Source organism: Spodoptera frugiperda, chromosome 28, assembly GCF_023101765.2.
Source record: "Spodoptera frugiperda isolate SF20-4 chromosome 28, AGI-APGP_CSIRO_Sfru_2.0, whole genome shotgun sequence".
Taxonomy (NCBI): Eukaryota; Metazoa; Arthropoda; class Insecta; order Lepidoptera; family Noctuidae; genus Spodoptera; species Spodoptera frugiperda.
In genome coordinates this window covers 81,321-104,569 of record NC_064239.1, presented here as the reverse complement: position 1 = coordinate 104,569, position 23,249 = coordinate 81,321, and the positions used below count along the sequence as shown (strand labels likewise).

Here is a 23,249-nt window from a genome sequence, read left to right as displayed (position 1 = left end):
TGAGTGACACTGACAGCACTGTCGATAAAGCAGTCCTCCAGTTTGAAGTTGAATGTCTATTTAGATTCGAATTGGAAAACCCACATTGTAGCATTTTAGCGCTTGATAAGCGCTAACATCTTTCCGACAGTAAAGTAACGCGTTTTACGTATAATAAATAATTAAATATACAGCGCTTCTATTCAGCGTACTTAAAGCTGCGTGAGGTATTATGACAGCAATCGTACCACCCATTTAACATAATTCCTCCAACCTCTATTAGCCAGATAGTGTTGTAAGTTTGTGCACAGCTAGTATCTCTGAGGATACGATGGCGACGACAATAGCGGGTAGTAGGAATGAAAGAGATTTAAATAAACTAGATAAACATGGGTTTAAAGATTTAAAACAAAATGTACATAATGGAAAAACTACTAATGGTTACATGAAAACAAACGATTTAAGAAATGGTGACACTGTAAGTACCTTGATATTCATTTATTTATTACCCTTCCTGTATCACAGCCGCTTATGCTTACTTTGTCCAAAGCGTGATACGACCGTAGCTGTAAAGAGCATGCGGCGCCACTTTTTACATATTTTGTTTTGGTCATACTAAAATGTATGGTGCTCCGCCCATTAGGATACTCACTGACCCTGTGCCGCCGTTTTGGTTTCCTTTATAATAATATATGACATTGATATGGCCAGATGACACATATTTTGGGTTAACCTTCATAAATCTTATAATATATATTATTTACTGGAATCTAATTGGAAATGGTTAATATTTGATCTGAATCCACATACACAGAAAACATCTAGAATGGATACCATATACAGGGTGGACAAACTGAACAGACAAACTTATTATGGTTGTAGGGAGCCACTGAATGTATGTTATTGTCAGCTGATGGATATGTATTTATGTGCAAAAAGCTTTTAAATACTCAAATTCCTAAGCTTTTAAATGATTGCTTACCATCACGTGATCCATCTGCTCGTATACTGGCTTATACTATAAAAAATGACAGTAATTAATTATACTTTTTGTTTATGACATTCAAATTGCTTCTTATTTCTGTGTGCATAATGGTAGTGTACTGTATTGAATTTTGTTCATATTTAACATGATCACAATTTTTATTGCTTCTTTTACAGAAGTTTGGATTATCGGGTGGGGGAGTGCCAAAGATGGATTGGTCCAAGTATGACACATTCCCCGGTTCCTTTGAGAAGTGCACATTGCTGACGGCGGCGCTCACTCACTTCGGCCTCTACATCCTCATGTTCCTCGGCTTTGTGAACCAGCTGCTGTTCACACCGAAAGTTGCCACGGAAAAGAATAGAGAGGTTTGTGGTTGTACCTGTACATTATTACTATTAAGAATTTGCAAAATGTCTTAGTGAGAAAAGACGCCATTGGTAACAGTAGCCAATCACCTGAACTAAACAAATCGTAGAAACACGTGCGTGCGCGGCACGTCGCGGTCGCCTGCCTCTACGCACCATCGAGTCTGACGGACGCCGCTATTGTTGTGTGCCAGATACAGTATCAGTTGCGAGCTAACGAGTGCTCACTGCTCAGTGCTCTGATTGATAAGCAGTCTCTCATGTCTGTGAAGATGCTGGTACACTGATGATTTCAACTAGTTTCAGCTAATTTTAACTTACTTTACTCATTTGTCTGCGCCTACTTATGATGCGTAGTGCTTAGCTACTAATAAACTCGTGAGTACATAATACAATAGATGTACAAAGTAAAAGGGTATCAATGTACATAAAGTGTAAAACTTTGTAAACTTGGTACTGTAGGTAAGTAATAGGTAGCAAACCAAGTCGATGATCTCACGCAACAATAAGTACTTACATAGATGAATACTTGAAAAAACGTATGTATATGAATAAAATTAAGATGTCGTGAGAGTTGTGTCACCGCGACTGTGCTCAGTGTCTCTAGCATTAGCAGAAGACGGGCGGCGGGTGTAAAGGTCTCTACTTATACTAGTGAAGTAGTTACATTGATGTGAAATACCTAGGCACTTGCTTTCTTCGTCCATCGCTTGTCAAGTCCTTGTTTATCTCCCTCGCCGTTGAAGTACGTGCTGGTCGGCCCTGCGTAATAAAATAGATAACTCCATTGGATTTATCTTCACTGTTATAAAGGCAATTGGTCATTTCAAATTTGTATTGGTCACGTTTGTAAGACGACAAATGTTTTTGATACATCTCTAGAGTCAAAGATTTTCCTTATATCGCATATGCAATTTACAAACCCAAAGATAACCCAGGTAGATTGCCTAAACCATGAACAATAGTTTTGTGGATCACACAAACTCCGTCACCCCGCCAAGTGTGTACCTAGAGAACCTGCCTAGAGTCAAAACCAAATGGGATATTCATATTTATATAATAACTAGCAAACCCGGCGAACTCCGTTACGCCACCCATGATTTTCCCTGACTCCTGGTTTTCTCTTAAATTTTCTTTGCTATAAACCTCACGGAGCCCGAGACGTTTGCAAAGAATGCAAAACCGTGGAAATCAGTTCATGCGTTCTGGAGTAATACCGTCAGGAAGGAAAACCCGACTTATTTTAATTATAGATAATTTTAAAGATTTATGAGTGAATTAACGACAGAGCACTGCAGCGCTGAAATTGTTTCATAAACTCTGAGAGAATGGAGTCACGGTCGCGCGGGGCACTCCGCCGCGCGCTGCTAGTGCAGTCCACTGAGCTGTGACTGGACAATAACAGTCACAAATTGTTTGCGATGCTGCCTTGTACGCGCGCGCATCTACTAATAAGCCAGCGGCCGTGACATTAATGGGCTGTCTCTATAATATACATGTTTCATTTAGCTTGCTTATGGACATCTTGAATATATACGGAAGGAAACTAATTAAGCAATTAAAAATAATGAAGCCTATGTACTTAGTACCTAACGCAAGTAGATAAAAACACAATTATTTCATTACTTGCATTGATTGTCCTTGAGATAGCACAACAGAACCACTCGATGACTCCTCCCGCTTCTTGATATAGAATTAAATGTTAGGGAAAATACATGACTTTACCTATACTCTGCTATGGAAGTATGTTACTAATTAATAACTGTCTAAATAAATAATAATGAAACACTACAATATACACACACGTTTTCCTTCATGAAATGGTACATTATTCAAAACATACTAGAAAAATGTTGTGCATTGATCTAATTGAAATAAAGAAGAAGGCGGTCGTGATACTCGTGGTAGTTGGTTTACATTACACAACAGCATTTGAGGCGTAGAGTACAAAGTTGGTGGCAAACTGTTTTGGGTCAATTTACCGAGGTGCTAAAATGCGGTGGTGCGGCGCGGTGCAGTCACACGCCTGATTGCTCCACTGATTAGACGGGGAAAGGTCAGCACATAGCTACCTGGTCAATATGAAGGCTCTTCCTTTTGTACTACACTGGATGGATGTAAAGATATCTATTTCTATATAATCAGGGGTTGGATATTTCCAGCAAGTCCTTTTTGTTCTATTTAAGTAATAGAACATGTAATTATAAAAAATGTCATAATAAAGAATTTTTGACTAGTCAAACCACTTATAAATACACTACAGGAATCAGACCAGTGACCAATCAAAGTTCTTCTACTGGCTAGGTAGTATTTCTGTGTGTATATTAGGCAGTAGAAGAAGTTTTCAGTTTAATTATAATACGTCGTATCTGTAAAGACTAAAGTATACTGACATAGAAGGCGTGTGTGAGGAGATGAGTCACTCGCCACGCGGCACACTATCTAATCGACATCTACTTATGAGATACTGCCTATTGAGGACGCCGCACATTCTTCGTACTTACTGATTGATATGTACCTATACATTCAGTACATTCATGATTCACGTTATTCCCTGAAGGATACCTAAGTAAAGTACACTTTTATCCTGTCATACCCATTTTTGTAAGGGTGGAAGATCATCAAGTTACTCCACCCGTCCTGGGTAAGGCGGGAGGAAGTATCAAACTGTTATTGACTTAAACTTGTTACTGTTATTGGCATATGACTATCCGCTAGATCCTGCCATGCACATAAGGATCATAGTAATAGGTGCGCAGATATTACCAATCAAGAGGTCGAGAGTGATATCGCAGTATAGTGAAGTACCGACGTGTTGCGTGTTGCAGGGCTACGCGCCGCTGTACGACCCGTTCGAGACGTTCTTCTCGCGCTACGTGTACCGCCGCGTGCAGCACTGCTTCAACCGCCCCATCACCTCGGCGCCCGGCGCTGAACTCACGCTCAAGGAGCGCTGCACTGACGACCGCAACTGGACCTTCAGGTACTCACCACTATACTAGATCGTACACCTGTACCATTTGGAACATAATATTATGCAACATCTATACAGATGTTATTTTTCCATAATTTCCATAAATGACGAAGAATATAAATAAAGTATGATTGTTACCACATCTGGCCTTGTCGTAATGCTATTGCCTGCCAAAAACCTTAAAGATTAATAAGTAACAATATTGTCGTATGTCTATTACACGATGGAGTAACGCTAATGTTATTTATTACACGTCCACGTCACTTATCACACGCCCCGCCAGTCCGCCACTCGATACGGAGTATTTGAATAAATTAAACACTTGAGATAACATCATGAACTATAAGAACTAATATAAGAACATATTAGTTATGCCTGCGACTTTATTGGCACCCACATGACGTATTTCAAGGGACTTGCCGGTTTTCTTAGGATAGATAAAAACACAAATATATCGTCAGTGTGCCTGTAGGCATAGTATGAAAGATACATAAACCTGTGTATGCTAATCTACACGTAAATAGGTCGTAAATAATGTTATAGATAGATAGATGACTCAAACATTCAATTTCATACATCCACGCAAGTGTCTATAGATAATTTAAAACATTTATTTATGTATGTTGTCGAAGTCTTAAATAATTAACAAGAAAACTTCTCGAAAAATTAACAAATTAATACTTCAATTCCTAGTTAAGTCTTCGTCTTTTTTATAGACAACTGTTGAAGGCAAATTCTCCACAACATCAGACACCGGTAAATCCCGTGGTATTTGTTATTGCGTGGACTGTAAAAACACAAGAACTTTGTTTAACATACTAAGAGAAAATTGTTAATAAACAAAGTTATGTATGTGCATGCTCCAGGTTCACGGGCACGGAGCGGCGCTGCATCAACCTGGGCTCGTACAACTACCTCGGGTTCGCGGGGCACAGCACGCACGCGGCGGTGGCGGCGGCCGCGCGCCAGTACGGGCTGGCGCTGTGCTCGCCGCGCGCCGAGCTCGGCACCACGCCGCTACACCGCGACCTCGAGGCCACCACCGCTAAGTTTCTCGGAGTCGAGGTACTACTGCTGTCTGCTACTGCCTGTAAACCTGTTAGCTAGGATCTGCAATAGAAATCCATCTAAAGAATAGCATAAATGCTCAGATAAAGTAGAAAGTCATTTCAAATGCAATCCGTTCAAGAAATGTTCACGTAATTTCTATTTTGACATAGAATAGACGCATAAAGAGCGAGAGTGTCCAGTAAATAGGGCACCAGTCAGTAAGGGGTGATAGCTGGGATCTATACATACCTGAACAACCCAATATAATGTTCATTACACCTTTTCAAATATATAAAAAAATCACTACTTGACACACGTCTTTTATCTGTGTAAAAGACCAGACAACCTCTGTTCTGCAATGAACTACAACGATTACTAGAGAGAGACGGGACATTTGTCGGTCAGTCGGCGGCGTGTTTTTATGCAAACGCCGCCGCCCGTGGACCCCAAAACATGATGCCAGCTATGATGCCTCCCTGAATGGTGCACTTTTTACTGGACACCCCGTAAACTACTCAAAACAAAATAACGGCCACCATCGTGAGTTTCAAATATTTGTATTAAAGTAACTCTGTGTTTCCTGATGGGTATAACCTGGGTGTCTTCAAAGCCCGAGTGAATAGGTTGCTTATGGGCAGACGTGCTCCATCGTAGGCCGCATCATCACTTACTATCAGGCGAGATAGCGGCCAAGTAATTTATGACTGACTGAGTGACTGGAAGAGTAGTCGTTGAATGTGGCTTTTTGTGAGATTTTTGTTTCTGTGGTAATTGCGAACAATACCGCTGGTTTTCGACGTGGTTCGGCCAAGGATACCGCTACTAAAACCATGGCTCTACTAGTCGTTAGTTAGTGTGGATGGATACATCGCGAAGAACTACCTGAAACGTATGAAATGGCTATTCAAAGATTCAGAATTTGACTAGGCTAATTACAAAATACTAAACAAGACCTAAAATTATCCATAGAGAGATATGAGATTGTTCATGTGTTAGAAGCGTTTAAATAAACCCTAAAAAGAGGGTGGGCCTTACTTTGTTTCGTGTAGTGTAGTTTAACTACCTCTTCATGTGAGGAATTGGGCATGGAATGAGCGTGTGTCGGCAGGCGGCCATCGTGGTGGGCATGGGGTTCGGCACCAACACGCTGGGGCTGCCCGGCCTGCTCGGGCCCGGCAGCCTCGCGCTCAGCGACGAGAAGAACCACGCCTCGCTCATCATGGGGCTGCGCCTCGCGCGCGCCACCGTGCGCGTGTTCCGCCACAACGACGTGCGGCACCTCGAGCAACTGGCGCGCGCCGCCATCGCCGAGCGCAAGTGGACCAAGATCGTCATCGTAAGTACCGAGCGTGGCGGCCCGGCCCGCGCCCCGCGGCCGCGGCCCCGCTGACGCTGGCTGTGCGCAGGTGGTGGAAGGCGTGTACAGCATGGAGGGCACGATCGTGCCGCTGGCCGCGATGGTGGCGCTGAAGCGGCGCCTGGGGCTGCAGCTGTACCTGGACGAGGCGCACAGCGTGGGCGCGCTGGGCCCGCGCGGCCGCGGCGTGTGCGACCACGCCGGCGTGGCGCCCGCCGACGTCGACGTGCTCATGGGCACCTTCACCAAGAGCTTCGGCGCCGCCGGCGGGTACATCGCAGGTGAGCCAGCCACGCTACACGACCGGGCTAGGCCGGGGCAACCGCACTCGCCCGTACGCCATTCTCGATTTATTGATTTAGATAGAATTAAGTAGTACTTATAGAATAAATTCGATTTAAATTAGACATGATAGTTATCTACCTAACTACGTATTCCCGACTCCGCGTTTGTGTATTTTTTGTTTATTGAGATATAATTTCCATTTTGGCGTCAACTCAAGTAAATCGGCCCGTGCGTTTAGGGCATAATAAGGAATTAATGATTGTACATATTAACAATGTAAACAATCACATTTTTTTGCATTTTTGTTTTTTATAATTAGAATAATAATATATTATTACAAGGTTTTAATTTGAATTGATGTGTAGTACCTATCTACTTAGTTGACCGTATACACATCAAATGTGAGTGGAGCGAGTTCACTGTCAAATATCAACTAATAGTGTGTATTGTGTTCCACTACACAAGGGTAAGGTATCAGCGCGGCACTGCAGCGGCACGTCACAAGTAGACAACCCTAGGGCTTTATGTATTTCGTCACAGCGCGCCAAACAGTGACAGAGCTACGTGTAAGAGGGCGGCAATATATAGGTGAATAACGCCATAGGTATTAAACGCATGAGCGAGCTAAATTGAACTTAATTGCTTAGTAGAAACAGTCGCTATTTCGACTAGGTGTTTCACGGAGTGGTGCTTCTGTGGTACTCTGTGGCTAGGCCTCGATGTGACGACTACGGTTAGAATACATGAGGTCGGTATGTGCAGGGTCGGCGAAGCTGATCAACTGGCTCCGTCAGTACGGGCACGCGCACACGTACGCGCACGCGATGTCTCCGCCCGTGGCGCAGCAGATCCTGTCGGCCATGCGCCTGCTGGACGAGGACGAGGGCCGCCAGCGACTGCGGCAGCTGCGCGACAACACGCACTACTTCCGCGACCAGTCAGTCACCCACTTACTAGTTCCATTACTTTCAATGAAGTATTGCAGAAACACGATGTAACCAATGTCCGCGCGTGCAGGTTGCGTCGTATGGGCGTGGTGACGCTGGGCCACCCCGACTCCCCCGTGGTGCCAGTGTTGGTGTACACGTTCAGCAAGATGGCGGCCACCGTGGAGCGCCTCACGGAGAGCAACGTCGCCACCGTCGGCGTCGGCTTCCCCGCCACGCCGCTCAACAAGGCGCGCATACGGTACGTATACACACTACAGTATACACTAGTACTGGCAGTGGTACTGGCAGCTGTATATAGTACACGCGCGGTGTTGCAGGTTCTGCCTGTCGGCGTCGCACTCGCGCGCGCAGCTGGAGCGCTGCGTGGAGGCGGTGGCGCGCGCCGTGCGGGAGCTGGGCCTGGACTACTCGCGCCAGGCGCGCTAGCCGCCCGCCGCCCGCCGCCTTCTCTTTACTCGTTACTACTTACTATATTCTATAAATTATTTTCATACGTTTCCTTTTGTTTTATTTCTATTACCTACTCCTTGCCCACACAATAATTTTATTTAAATTTATTATACATACACAACACTTCCATTAAAGCCGTGGCAGGTAATGTTAGAACACCTTATATAATATATGTAATAGAATCTTGAATGTAACGTAATTTGTAATCATACTTGACTAACAAGTCTATTTCTCAATACAGAGATGTAGGATGTTCATAAATAGGTACTAGAGATATTGAGATATCTTGTATAATAATGAATTGCAATAGATTGGCCACAAGAGAGAGCACCACCTAGCGGGCCGAAAGTAAACAGGTTTCGTTTCATTACAACGCAAACGTCACATACAAGGAAAATAGGTACAATAAATATAATAATAATACATTGATGTTCCATGTTTATTATCTGCCTGATAAATATTTCGGTGAGGTGCGCGGCGCCGCCCGATGTTGCCTATTATCTGTCCTATCGGTGTACTTCTATAAATTCGTAGGTATATCTACACACAAATAGACCGATACTTATCTATATTATTTTTATTATGTTTGTTCATAGATTTACAATGGTGAGTCGTTTCGTTACACAATAACCCTTTATATAGATAGGTACATATCGGTAGAGCATGCTATCCAAATATTTTCCAAGAAGAAAGCCACTCATGCGGTGGTCAATTAAAGACACAAACAACATGGCGGTATGTTCCAATGAAGAGGATAAAATGAGTGAAACAACAAGCTCGCATTCAGCTTTCAGAAGCCTAGTTCTAGGTTTATTATATTGAAAGTACGCCCTCTTCACACGTAAGTACTTCGCTGTTGCGCTGGTCGCGGTTGCGGACGGATATAACAATACTGAACATTAAGACCAACGCTGTACCAAACTTTCTCCATACATGCACTTTTAATAAATTTTATTTTTCTGACAACCACTGTATGAGTAGTGTCTTGACCATGAAGCAAATACAAAGAGATGTCATAACTGGATTTCCCTTTAATTAACATAATGCGTGACCCCACGGGGAGAACGGGACATTACAACTAATTACAACCATCGCCCCGACGGTGTCTATTTGTTTTGTCACAGTGCACAACCGCATCATGGCATCTCTTTGTACTTAATTCATGGTGTTGACACTACCAACTAGTCTTACTACTGGGAATTAGAACAAGAAGCAATCCTCGACTCGTCCTTGTTCTAGTTAGTACGTATGTACCGTAAGTACCTACCTGTGGGTTTCTCCAAAATTGGGGCGGATATAAAATTAACAGATAACACTTGTTTTAATTTTAGCACTCGGATAGAGGCAGGGATAAGATAAATATTGTGATTCATCAATTTCATGAATTATGCCATGCGGTATACGACGCGATACATAGTTATAGCACATGGTTTCAGTACTCAGCTGTTCTTCCTTGTACTTAATTCACCCGGCTACATCTAAGCTTAGAGTCACTGACTTGAGAACGTCTTTCAACATCTGGTCCTGACATATGTAAGTAAGTATATACCTTACTGGGAGCTATGTACTAGCTGAACAAATCAGTAAATGAATCACGCCTCCGTATCTGCTTATCACACATGTTGCAGATATGGCAGATAACACTGGAACTCGCCTAGTTGCCCACCGACCACGCTCGCCGTCACCAGCTTACTGTTTATTTTTTTATTTTCATTTTCGTAAAAGATGATGGTTTGAGTGTGATGTGTGTTTGTGTGTGACTGACTGACTGTATGAAAGTATGGCGCGCGAGACATTGTCGAGGTGCGTGCAGTGCGCGTGCGTGCTGCTGGCCGTGCTGGGCGCGGCGCGGCCCGACCACTCCGACGTCACCATCGAGTCCCTGCAGTGAGCATCCACACTACTCTATATGAGACTTCATTCTGTCATACTCATACAATGACATCTTACTTCCCTGCAACAGTCTCGTTGTGTACTAATTACCAACCTATACATTATTTTTTACAAATCATCTTCATCAAAACATAGGTGCTTGCCTAGATACATGTTTCAATCGAACCATCTTTTCAAGTAATATTTCTGGTTGTTGAAGTTGATCCTTTTAATCGAACTATTTGCTGAAGAACAGAATGTTTCATGGAAAATAAATACGTCGCGCAGTAACCCTGGCCCCTGGGGTACAGTGAGTGCGTGCACGTTTAGCGCTACCGTACCTGCAGCACTTGTGTGGTACCGCTGTGGATGACGTTTAATTAACCGTTGCCGCCAATAACACTCGCACTGAATGAATCGGGACGATATTATCCAACTGGATCATTCAGTTTACCTACAAATCAATTTATATAAAAAGATTAAAAAATAAGCTCAGCCTGAAGCGAAGTGAAGCGTTCAACTGAACTGTCCAAACTGAACGTAACTTATACGAATTCTATTAACTGATTTGTACCTACATACCTATTTATGTAGTCCCTTGTACAAAACTGAGACTCATTACCCGACAGGCTCACGTTCGAGGAGACGCACGAGCTGGTGGTGAACGCGTCTGTGGAGTTTATCTTGAAGTTCGTACCGGTGAGTCCTTATACGTTGTTCGTAGTACTTGTCACAGATTTATTCAACATGCATGTATATAGTTCTGGTAGAAGTACTTAGTCCTACGTACACTTAAGCGAATCTGATTGGATCGTGTGTACAGATAGAAGTTAACACTCTTCTGTATATGCTGTCGTGAGGCATGTACCTACTCGTAAATTGATATCAAACATGCAACTTATGATATACGTAAGGTGCGTGCAAGTCCCAGTTTAGCTTGAAATTAGTCGAGCTGTCTTCAGTACCTATATTCAGTTAAGACATTGTGCGTCTTCTTTGAAATGTTTAGACCCCAGCGCAAGGAGTGTGGCCAATAAGGGTTTGGATCCAAACAGACGGTGGCGATACGTCTCGACCGCTGCTTGTCACCGCGAGGCGAAGAATAGGTAAAGTTGATGGCAGTGTGACGTGTCGAGGTATATCCCGCGTGGCCAGTAATATAAACGCGCCGTGTGTGTGTGTGTGTGTGTGTGTGTGTGTGCAGGTGCGTGGACGTGGCAGCTGCCGTACCGCTCGGGCAGCTCGCTGCTGTACCAGCTGGAGCGCACGCTGTGCCCGGACGACAGCGTCGACGTCGAGGAACTCGATGAGAACTGTGGTCAGTAACATTCGACGAGTCTTATCTTAGAAATATTTTTGAATTTTACTCGAACTCTACTTGCACATAAATGTAAAACTTACTTTGTCGTAAGTTTGACTCCCAAATTAAAGGATTTCGTTTTTGAGTCCCAGGTGGGTCTTGTGGAAATTTTTAGAAAACGATATTGTATGTTATGTTGATTGTATACATATAACCGCGGCCTTTAGAATCGGACGATCCAACCCAGTCATCTACGAGAGAGTTCTCCCTGCACGTGGGCTCGTCGTGCACGGCGCCGTCCCGCGTGCAGCTGCGCGCGTCCTTCGTGCGCGACTGGCGCCTGCCCTTTAGGTCCTCCACCACTCTGGTCACGCAACAGGTACGGTACACACCAACTCTTGTTTTGTCCTGGCCCCTGGCTTGTTCCGAATTAGTTTTGGAATCAATTATTGCAATGCAAGCAATGATTAAGAAACACCTTCAGTTGGCTGCTAGTTCAGAAATAGGTTTCTGTACACTTGACGCGCTACACTTGCTTTACGTTTATAGTAATCAAAACTAGACGCGCTCGGTGCTCTAATTGGCCGGCTCGAATAAATGGTTATCCATGCATGCTTTGAGGTAAGTGACAAGTGTGTGCGATGTGTCGCAGGGAGCGCCGCGCGTGCACATGTACCAGTTCCTGCCGGAGCAGAGCAGCGTGCGCGTCGTCGTGGAGGCCGACGACGACGTCTGCGCCACCATAGCAGTGCAGAACTACACGGTCTGTACACTTTGTTCCTATACATTCTAAGTACAGAGTTTCAATTTACATGCAGGTGGTGGTACCTAGGTACATCACGTGTTAAATTATATAAATAAACTATTTCAGTGCCCGATCGCAGAAACTCTGGACGACATCGAAATATCAAGTCTGCGGATGACTGTGCTGAGGTCCGGCGCGATGCAGCTCTCGGTAACGACAAGCCCGCGGTCGAGCAGGTACGTGGGCGGAGGGCGAGGTGTTAACCGCGGACTGTGTTACTTGGTCACAGCGGAGCCGGTACCCGCGCGGCTTCTACGTGGTGGCCGTCGTGCACGACTCGGACTCCGCGTGCCGCGAGGAAGACCCCGCCGAGGTGGACTGGCTGTGGGAGGCCGCCGTGCTGCAGCAGCAACAGGAGCACGCCGACGCCGCGCCGCCGCGCCGCAAGACGCTCACTCTGCACGTGCAGGCGTCGCTGTCGCGCGAGCAGTACGCGCTGGGCGCGAGCGTGTCGCTGGCGGTGTTCGTGCTGTTCTACCTGCTGTTCGGCGGGCTGGTGCTGGCGCAGCGCCTGCCGCGCTGGAAGCAGCTCGTGGGCCCGCGCGCCGTCCTCGCGCGCAGTGAGATACTCTTCTTGTGGCGATAAATACTTGTATCGTGCCAATTCTAGGAATTTCAAATATGTTTGCTTTTAGAGCCGGAGGAAGGTACGAGATCCGAGATGGACAGCACTGCATCGCTGTCACCCCGACGACGACGACGCCGCGATTCAAGTGAGTCTCTCCACACTATACCTCGGTAAATCATTGGATTGCATAACATTTGGACTAGTGATGCTTCTGATATATCCGTGATCACTCTATCCGCTGATATCCGAGGGAACACGCAGATCAAACATTTTACGTAGTTAACCTACTTAATTAGTATTTTAATTTAAATATATATCTACCTACCTACCTAGGTAGGTAGGTAACTTGTCGACTTACCCATGTTAAACAAATAGATAATAATTTATTATTATGTTATCGGCTTACTCACGTAACTGTTTGAAACTTGTCGAGTTCCTCGTCAATCAGTTACACGAGTATGGCGATACCATAATAATTTATTTAGTAATAGTACTATAAACAAAGTTAAAAATAATGTTTTCACTTGTAGCTGCGACGTTCGACAGCAGCGACAACAGCGACACGGACGAGGAGGAGACGGCGACCGGCACCACCGTCGTCACCGCCACCACTCCCCCACCTGCCGGGGGCGGCGCCACCGTCGCGGGGGACCACAGGGTGGCAGTGGCCAGTGTGGGCACCGACCCCGCGCCCCCTGCGCCCCCCGTCGGTGACGTCACCATGAGGGCGGACACAAGGACCGACTTTATAGTGGTTCCCCCCGGCCAGGACACGCGGCGGAGCGTCGAGCAGTCCACTCAAACCATACAGGGCCTGGAAGCCACAGGAGAACAGGTGACAACTTACTTCTCAATATCCCCAACGTAGACGCTTGGCTAGTAGGTACTTCGTTTGGTGTGTTAAGTGTAAACATTGTTATTCCCGTTGAAATACGGTGTTGTGCCAGGCGGCGGAGGCGCCGCGTCCGTTCGGTCTGCCGGCGCGGCTGCGCGTGGCGGGGCTGGCGCGGCGGCGCGCGCGCGTGCTGGCGGCGCGCTCGGACCGCTACCTGTACACGCTGTACACCGTCGGACTCTTCTACGCGCTGCCCGTGCTGCAGTTCGTCACCGCCTTCCAGATCGTGAGTATACTAATACGCCGGCGGGCGAGGCGGCCGCCGCCGGGCCCGCGTGACGCTGTATGCCTTTAGTTCCTGAACGTGTCGGGGTCTCTGGACGTGTGCTACTACAACTTCCTGTGCGCTCACCCGGTGGCGGGGCTGTCGGACTTCAACCACGTGTTCTCCAACATCGGGTACTTGTTGCTGGGCGCGCTGTTCATGCTGCAGGTGCGCCGCCGCAGGATGCGACGGAAGAGGAAGCCCCGAGACGAGGTACTGACGCACCGATCGCCGTAAAGCAGACTATTGCAACAAAACACAGCGCTGTTACTTATTCTCCGTAACATGTCAGTGACCGTGTGTCGTGTGCAGGAGTACGGTATCCCGGCGCACTACGGGCTGCTGTCGTCGCTGGGCGCCGCCATGATGATGGTGGCGCTGCTGTCCGCCACCTATCACGTCTGCCCCAACGCACTCAACTTCCAATTCGGTACTTATCACAAATTTACTTATTCAACAAACCCAGGCGTGATACTTCAGGAGTTGGCAAGCGTCAGCCAGGAATCTCATCAGTTTTACTGAAGCATTGTCGTGGACCACCCTATACTGTGCATAGTTTCAGTTTCAGCTTAGTGCCCAGTGACATAATACGTAGCATGCGATCATTGCAGACACGGCATTCATGTACGTGCTGGCGGTGCTGTGCATGGTGAAGATATACCAGGCGCGCCACCCCGACATCAACGCGCGCGCGCACGCCACCTTCGGCGTGCTCGCCGTGCTCATCTTGCTCGGTAACACGCAACTATCTTTATACTCAATATACATATTATTTCGGGAATATACCGAAATTATGTAAGGTAAGCTAACCAAATAAGGCCTACCTTATTTTTATTACCGCCTAGCTCGTAGGTTTAAAATGACAATGGGCTGATAATTTCAAAATCTTATATTTATTTATTAAACTTTGAAATAATGGAATCAAAATGGCTTTAGAAACAAAAATTACAATTTTGTAAACACAAATAACTAAAGTGTCACTTTGGCCTTATTGGGAACCCTATGTCTTAATAAGGCCTCAATATAAAACTAGTAAGTATTCAACTTCTTAATTATAACAAAACTTTGTCAATGCTTATAATAAATGTAATGAGATCTTATTAATTAATTTTGGTCATTATACATCAGGCTAAACGAGTTTCTCATCATGTAATACCCAAGTAACATCTTTGAAGTCATCGGTACCCCAGCATCAGTCAAACGAATGAGAATAACTTCTTGTTCTGTAGCCAATTTAGCGACCGACCTAGCTTTCGTGTAGTGGAAACCACTCTTTAGATGATGCGTACTTCTTTGGAAGTTATATCTGGCTGCAGCAGCCTACCGGGTAAAACAGGCTGCATAAAATTCGAAGGGTGAATAGATACTATGAAGAATTTCCCGATATCCATTCACCCCTTTTCTGTATCTATTCACCCCGTTTACCCCTTTCTACCATTTTAACGGCGTTTTCCATCTTTTGCAAAATCCATTGGCTTTCTTTTTGACAGAAGCTGGTGATCCGTTTTCTATGAAATTACTGAAAAACAACTATGCCGTAATAAGGCCTACACGTTTTTTTTGTAGGCTTTATTAGGACATGGCACATAGATAAACAAAACAACGATTATATGAAATACACCGATATTATAGCTATTTCACTAATGTGAGAAGATGGCTAAATGTATAATTGTCATACAGACAAAACACGGCACGTCGTATACTGATAAATATAAAAATACTAACAGTTTACGCTACTCGAATTTTATAAAAACTAAAGTGCGCTCCACGTCGTAATTGTTTTCGTCTGTAGGTTCCAACATAATCGCGGCACGGGTTGCTTGCTGTGCTCAAATTAGTTAAGTAATGTGCATGCACACTTCTACAAACTTTGGCGACCATTTGACATCGGGAAGAGGAAATTTTCAAAATAGGCTTTATTGGGGCATAGGCCTTATTTGGTTAGGTTACTATATTTATTTCTGAGTTTTGTGAATGGAGTTTGTACAGTATATGGTACACGAGTGTGTACGAGTGATTGTACCAATTGTGACTGGTGCGTGCAGTGGTGTGGGGCGTGCTGGGCGGCGGGCCGCTGTTCTGGAGCGTGTTCACGGTGCTGCACGTGTTCACCTTCCTGCTACTGTCGCTGCGCATCTACTACGTGGGACAATTCCGCCTCGGTACCTCTCTAATATTGTCGTTTATTATTAGTTTATTATCTACATACATGCATATAATTTAATGTTGTATTTGTGTCCATTTTCAAGAGCGACATTTTCTCAGTTTTAAGAAGCCTTTATAAATCTTATATACGTATGTGGTTTAATTCCTGCGAGCCGTTCAGGCGTCTCCGATTTTTCTTGAGAGGTAGAGAAGCCAAAACGTGTCATGTGTAGTGTGTACTGTGTATGGCGGTGTAGCGAGTGCGTGTGTAATGTCCAGAGAAGCAGAGCCTGGCGGAGGCGGCGCGCGAGCTGGCGTCGGTCCCGGCGCGCGGGCTGCGGCCGCTGTACTCCGCGCGCCTCGTCATGTTGCTCATCGCCAACGCAGTCAACTGGGGCTTCGCGCTCTACGGGTAAGCGAGAAGCGATTATGCGGCCTGCGATGGAATACGACTGCCCATAAGCTTTTCACTCGAGGCTTGAAGACACCCAGGTGTATAATACTCTTCGGCCTACGAGAAACAGATTCTAGCAAACCACTCCTTACCGGTTCTATACATCGCAGTTGCGCATGTCCCATAGCGCAGAATAATTTGCCCGTGGACCTCTCTCACTCGTGTGTAGGTGAACGTATCTATTACGGCATATTTGAAATCGAATAAAGGAGTGTAAGTACATACCTAATAAAATTTTCATTTGCGTTTCGCTGAACGTTGTGGTCCCACATGTATATAGTGCTAGTACCCGGCAGTAAGTGTGTGCGCAGTCTGTTCACGCAGAGCGCGGACTTCGCGTCGCACCTGCTGTCGGTGCTGCTGTGCAACACGCTGCTGTACATCGTGGTGTACCTGGCCATGAAGCTGCTGCACGGCGAGCGCCCGCGCTGGTACGCCTGGCTCTACCTGGCCGCCGCCTCCGCCGCCTGGGCGCCCGGACTCTACTTCTTCGTCAGCGGCAGCACCGACTGGTACCGACCACACATACTATTAATATATTGTTCTACAATTACGATGCAGAGTACCTGTTATGTACTTATGTATATGAAAAGTAACGCACGCGCACAGGTTGCATAAATCTGTTAGACATTGTATGAACTAGGGTTCATCGTTCTATAAGCTACCTGTAATGTGTGACTCGGCGGGACATGACGGGTTGGGTGTGTGCAGGGCGACGACGCCGGCGCTGTCCCGGCACCTGAACCACGAGTGCCGCGTGCTGCAGTTCTACGACTCGCACGACTTGTGGCACTTCCTGTCGGCCATGGCTCTCTACTTCACCTTCAACGTGCTGCTCACGTGGGACGACGGGCTCGCTGCCGTCAAACGCACCGAAATTGCAGTGTTTTAATAAATGCCTCTCTTATTCAATGCATTTTTTATGTCGAACTCTCTCTACTCTGTAAATAAGTATTAGGTACTTGCACGTTAGAAAACTTACAGTTAACATGAGCATGCGCAACGTTCGCCGCGACATCTGACGTCGCGTATGCTGATCATGATTCTTTAGTGATGGGTCCCTATCGTTACTCGAAACTAGTCGGACAACCTCTTTAAACAGTTATGTGAGAAATCTGTATTGCATTAATTTATCTAATTAACAGGTTAGTCAATGCCTTATATTCTGTAATTGGTTATTTGGGTGTATCGTTTAGAATCTAATTATAAAAATGTTATGGAATTTAGTTTAAACCCGATTTTAGTTATCAACGGAGCTTAATTAATATACTTCGGTACCTACCCATCCTACCAATCGATATATTACCCAGGCTTTATTTACGTACTGCGTAAAGATAAACCCTGAAGCTGAATGTATTAGCATGGTGCGCCTGAAGCGTAATAATATACCAACACTTATGCTGATGGAATATGCCATTGATTTTGAAACCAAATGAACGATTATGAACCTTAAATATTCGTACAAACATCAATTATCGCCATAATCAAATGGTGTGGTTCCATTAGTGTGGCCCCAGCTTTAGGTACCTACATATCGTGCCGCGCGGGTACCTATACGACACTTAAGTCCATATTGTGTAGGTTTTGTGTTTCGAAACGATGTGGTCTGTTGTAGTTGTAGGCCACAAGTGGCCGCATGCTTCGTCGATTAGGTACACCAGACACCAAAAACTTAGTACATATACAATAAAACATGATCATTGTAGTTGGTGTCACCGGTCAATGAACTATTAAAATAACGAAATATATATAATATAATATGTTTATATTTATGCGTGTAAAATTGAAATAATATTATTATCTATTATAATTAAAAACCAAATACCTAACAACTTTCTACTTCAGAACTGAATAAACGAAACGTTGTCAGTGACAGGACATGACATAGTGACGTCACGTCAGTGAGTGATAGTCGCGTTCTCATTATTTTTATTTCGCAATCTTGAATTACTTGTATAAATTTATTGTTTTGTGGGAAAAAAAGTGAAATAACTCGTTCTGGAGAATATTGTCAATATGGATAATCAATATTACTATAAACTAATGGCCAATTACCTTTCAAAACGGAATTGTGACGAGTCGTTCATGCGATATTTTTTTGGAAAGAATTCGTTAAAGAAAACGCCCGAAGAATTAGAACGGGCGGATGAGAGGAAAAGAAGACTCCAGCGAGAACGGTCACGTCGATACCGAGCATTGAAGAATGCTCGTCGCCAGCATGAAGGAGGCGGTAGCAGTGGCGGACGGGACAGTGCAGACGGTGACCCGACGCGGTCCAAGTCACGCACCCTCTCCCTCGAAGAAGAGTATAGCGACGGTGATGAACCACCCACACTGTGCGATCTCAGCTACGACGACAAGTGGCGGGAGCACACCGCCGCGTCTGACTGCGCTTCGGACGATAACTCGGCGCAGTCGGCGGCCGAGCTCACCGACACGCCGCTGACGGGCGACCCGCCGCTGAGCCTGCGCGAGCTGCTCAACTCGCCCAATGCCGAGCTGGACTACTCCACTGTGCACAGTCTCATGTTTCACTGGCTGCAAACGTAACACTCTGCTCCTCACACTCCACACCTATGTTGTATGTAACTACTTTGGCTCCCAATCAACTGGTTTTGTTCAATGGTTTCCCTGTGTAAAAAGTGCACTCAGCCTTATCTTCCTTATTAAATGCTACTGGGACACTTGGCAGTCAGGAGGCGAGCATCTGTCACTGTTTGTCTTGTATTACTGTGGAACAAGTGATGGAGTAGGAGTACACATATCAAAATGTTGCTGCTTTTATGATACATTGATCACATGTGTTGTCAGAACCGTCCTGCTATGATTTATTGACTAATTAGAATAGATGGTAGTTTATATTATGTACTTTGACTGTAGATGATAATAATGGTTCAGGGTGGTTTAACAAGCTAAGCGATTTAGGTACAATTTTGTTTTATATAAATAAAGCTTGTAAAGAGGGTAATCTGTAAGCTTTCTGAGAAGCAAATGGTGTACTGTCCCACAAGTTGTACTTGTAAACAAAATGTTGTGCCAGTGTTACTCAAACACAAGCACCAAACATAATGTAGTTGCATTGGCATTACTTGACACATATCACTACTGTACCCTCCTCGAGTTGCTTCTAAAGCCGTGCCATGCTGTGTCAGCGGACAAGGGTAGTGATCACCATGCGCCGTGCGGTCAGGTATGTGGTGCAGTGTTGTGAGCACACACCACTAGCTCATAGAGTATTCCACTAGACAATAAGTTGTTGCTAAGTTGCCATATCCTAATATTTAGATACTCAATAATTATACATAATTTTATCATATATGCATAGAAAAGTATAGAATATATTATATACCTATAGTTTGTGATACAAGTGAATTTACATTTTGTGTGAAATCTACAATGTTAGGTAGTAAATAGTTTGATAGTGTAAGTCGTGCGTGTGTGGGTACTGGTACTGGGTGGTCTCACAGCCTGGTGACTGGTGACATGTAGTGTTGTGTCTTGTGCTATCTAAGTGTGACATTAGTCATTTAATTACAAACTTACATTCCTAAATTTCATGCTACTTTTAACTATTTTATATTTATGAAGATAATTGTATAAATCAGCATTTAGCCAACAATGAGATCCTACCATGAATACGAGGAGATGTTATAACTGGATTTCCCTTTAACATAATGTTGACACTTTATTGGGACAGGGGAATGTAACAAAACACACCCTTTTATTTTCCATCTAGCGGTCCTATACTACAGAAAACAGTGCCAATTGCCTACATTTTAATATGCCACTTTCTGAGCACTTACAACCTATCTACACATTTTTACTTACATCATTGGGCAAGGCTGTTCTTTGTGTCTCAGTACTTACTGTGCACAATAACATTATGGCATCTCCTCATTGTACTTGCTTCATGGATGTAACCTATAATTCATTTATTTCAGTAGTGAATTTTCACTAAGTCTAACATAATAATCTATTTCAATTCAGCTTTATAACTTAATCATGTTGTAATCACAGTGGGCATGAGTATGCAATGTATGGGTGTATGGTACTATACATATATCTTACAAGAAAGTGCTCACTTTGCTAATAAATCTCCTACTCTAGTATAATATCTCAATACTATGGAATCTAGACACACACTTCGACTTGTACCCAATAGTAAGAATACAGCAGAGAATTATCACACCACACAGAAGGGAACACCTTATAGTGTCAGTGGTCACATTAACTATTAATAAATGTAGGTACTTTTTTACAAGTTATTAGTACATACTTAAGTTTTAATTATATTAATTTCACATTTGGTTAAGATGCATAGGTATTTTGCTTGATTTGCACAAAGTATTTATCAACATATATGTCAATAATTATTTATGTATTTGTATATGTATACAACTGGTACCATCATAATTCAAAACTATCAAATAACTATAACCAGATTTAAACAGATTTCATTTCATTTGATTTTTAAGGTTAATAAGGAAAATATTCAATAGGAAGGAACATAGTGAACTCTGCAAAAATGTATTTTTATTATGTATAGTATAGTATGTACACGAAATAAATACTATAGGTTGGTACTTATAAATCTTTTCTCGATTATATAGCAAGTGAAATTATAGTTTTAAGAACCCACAGTCACACTGGGAGATTTAGTTTAACATTAATTTATGTAGATGGTAATGTAATGATAAGTTGAAGGAAAATTTTATTAAATACAGATCTGAGGATAAGCAGTCAATAGTTTTAAGCTATTATGCAATTGCACTATGTGAATACACGCAAAGTCAAGACGACAAATTGCTTTAAATGCCGTGCATAACTATTATACAGTGAGTCATTATGTCTCTCTCTCTCGAAAAATTGTCACGGTTGGCGCTGTGCATGGGTTGCAACTTGCCTCGGGTTTGATTCCTGCATCTCGTGAAAGTGCTCATGGGAGTTCCTTATTCATTTAATAATAATTATTGTTTTCCTTTTTAAAAACTTTGCTACAAACTAAGATTTGCGAAACAATGAGTTTACAAACACAAAAAATCACATATACAAGACACCGAGACCCTGAAAGAACTACTCGTGTCCTGCGCGAGAATCGAACCCGCGCGCGTTACTTTGCGCAGTAGCTAGCGAGTTTACTATCATACCGAGATTGTACAATATAACAAACATACCTATCACCCCATACTGCACAACGTAGGTATATTAAGTATAAGTGTGCCTAGGTGCTTTCATTTCATTTAACTATTGTAAACCTTAATCATAATCGAATTGTGTTGTAGACTGTATATTAGATTATTAATATAAAGTAAACTCAAGTTTGATATGGATCGTACGCTGGACAGATAAATAGATAGCAAGATGTGGAAATTCTGGAATACATAATAAATATACCTACGTATATTTATCAAAGTTAGCAATAATAATATTGAACATATAATTTAATAGGTACCTTTTTCATTTGTTTTTTTTTTAATAACATATCGTTAGACGTAATTTGTACAAGTTCCAACTACCACCACAGAGTGACTTATAAAGCCGGGCCGCGGCCGGCCGGCCCTCTCCCGCTGATTGCATCACTGTACCTGGCGATAAATATTGCACATCCACCTTTGGAAAAGAATCGGCCAAGTGGCCATCTACAATGTGATAGGGGCGAGACTTCTAACCCGTTAAGGCTGAGTTCTACACCTAATTTTATCGACAAAAGTCGGGGGTCGAAGTGATCGAATCCCCTCCCCTAAAAGTTATGGCTATTTTAATATTTTTTTTACTTTTTTATATCAATGGTTGTATAAGTCGTAGAAACAAAAAAAAACGACAAACGGTAGCTAATAACCTTGGCTAACTAATTCATTACTTTTTTCATATGTTTGATAATGTTTTGGTGAGAAAAAAAATCATTTGTGAATTATTTTTACCGAAAAAATCACTATTTTTTAATATTTTCAATTAGGGGTTCAACCCCCCATATTATTTTTTTTGTCGATAAAATTAGGTGTAGTACTCAGCCTTAACGGGTTAGAAGTCCCACGCCTATCACATTGTATATATTGGTCATAACTAGTCTAATACTCCTCGAATCTTAAACAGGTCGAAAAATAAAAGTTTTGTCGAAATAATACCTAGCTGCTTAGCCTGATAAGTAATCACCCGAACTCCACAAGTCTATGTGCAGTGCGTTATTTATCGCCAGGTATTGTTAGGTACTTTCATGTTTTTTGGCGAAATAAGTATTCGAATCCTGTCGGGTACCATGTGTTCATCCCAATTTCACACTGCTAGGTGTCCAGCAGACGAACCGATCGATGCCTTGGATGACAATGTTCTGTGAATTGTACGTAGATAGGTACTTTAAGGTAGTGCCATATTAAAGAGCTTCCTGTCTATTTTTAACTAGTATTTTCATTTATTTTCCTGACTTCCTCAATTTCACATCAAAAGGTGACTTGCCGACAGGCAACAGTAGGTATGTAGGTACTTCGGTTCATTACATAAGCACCTATAAAATCTTCAGAAAATTTTAAAATATTTATAACTTAACTGT

General features: G+C 43.6%; 3 protein-coding genes across 3 annotated transcripts; all 3 read left to right on the top strand.

Annotated features, from left to right (window-relative positions):
* Window positions 1-69: 69 nt before the first annotated feature.
* On the top strand, window positions 70-8,445 carry LOC126912674 (serine palmitoyltransferase 2). The gene is made up of 9 exons (XM_050705942.1): window positions 70-457; window positions 1,141-1,332; window positions 4,161-4,315; window positions 5,173-5,371; window positions 6,465-6,692; window positions 6,763-6,994; window positions 7,761-7,935; window positions 8,016-8,186; window positions 8,266-8,445. Exons 1-9 carry the CDS (start codon window positions 311-313, stop codon window positions 8,372-8,374), a joined length of 1,608 nt encoding a protein of 535 aa, XP_050561899.1. The 5' UTR covers window positions 70-310; the 3' UTR covers window positions 8,375-8,445.
* A 1,591-nt stretch (window positions 8,446-10,036) lies between these two features.
* On the top strand, window positions 10,037-17,614 carry LOC126912671 (SID1 transmembrane family member 1-like). Its single transcript, XM_050705937.1, has 18 exons — window positions 10,037-10,285; window positions 10,900-10,969; window positions 11,280-11,376; window positions 11,475-11,588; window positions 11,798-11,949; window positions 12,223-12,333; window positions 12,442-12,525; window positions 12,605-12,935; window positions 13,011-13,088; window positions 13,474-13,778; window positions 13,891-14,064; window positions 14,134-14,316; window positions 14,416-14,533; window positions 14,715-14,837; window positions 16,149-16,265; window positions 16,528-16,660; window positions 17,014-17,214; window positions 17,414-17,614. The coding sequence occupies exons 1-18, from the start codon at window positions 10,179-10,181 to the stop codon at window positions 17,592-17,594; spliced, it is 2,679 nt and encodes an 892-aa protein (XP_050561894.1). The 5' UTR covers window positions 10,037-10,178; the 3' UTR covers window positions 17,595-17,614.
* A 958-nt stretch (window positions 17,615-18,572) lies between these two features.
* On the top strand, window positions 18,573-23,098 carry LOC126912682 (uncharacterized). The gene has a single exon (XM_050705966.1). It carries the CDS (start codon window positions 18,719-18,721, stop codon window positions 19,250-19,252), a length of 534 nt encoding a protein of 177 aa, XP_050561923.1. The 5' UTR covers window positions 18,573-18,718; the 3' UTR covers window positions 19,253-23,098.
* Window positions 23,099-23,249: the final 151 nt, after the last annotated feature.

Coding starts and splice junctions, on each gene's coding strand:
- LOC126912674 (XM_050705942.1), top strand. CDS start 311: ATGGCGACGACAATAGCGGGTAGTAGGAATGAAAGAGATTTAAATAAA. Junction 6,693..6,762: donor AGTGGACCAAGATCGTCATC/GTAAGTACCGAG, acceptor GGCTGTGCGCAG/GTGGTGGAAGGCGTGTACAG. Junction 7,936..8,015: donor ACGCACTACTTCCGCGACCA/GTCAGTCACCCA, acceptor CCGCGCGTGCAG/GTTGCGTCGTATGGGCGTGG.
- LOC126912671 (XM_050705937.1), top strand. CDS start 10,179: ATGGCGCGCGAGACATTGTCGAGGTGCGTGCAGTGCGCGTGCGTGCTG. Junction 11,377..11,474: donor CACCGCGAGGCGAAGAATAG/GTAAAGTTGATG, acceptor GTGTGTGTGCAG/GTGCGTGGACGTGGCAGCTG. Junction 14,317..14,415: donor AGAGGAAGCCCCGAGACGAG/GTACTGACGCAC, acceptor TGTCGTGTGCAG/GAGTACGGTATCCCGGCGCA.
- LOC126912682 (XM_050705966.1), top strand. CDS start 18,719: ATGGATAATCAATATTACTATAAACTAATGGCCAATTACCTTTCAAAA.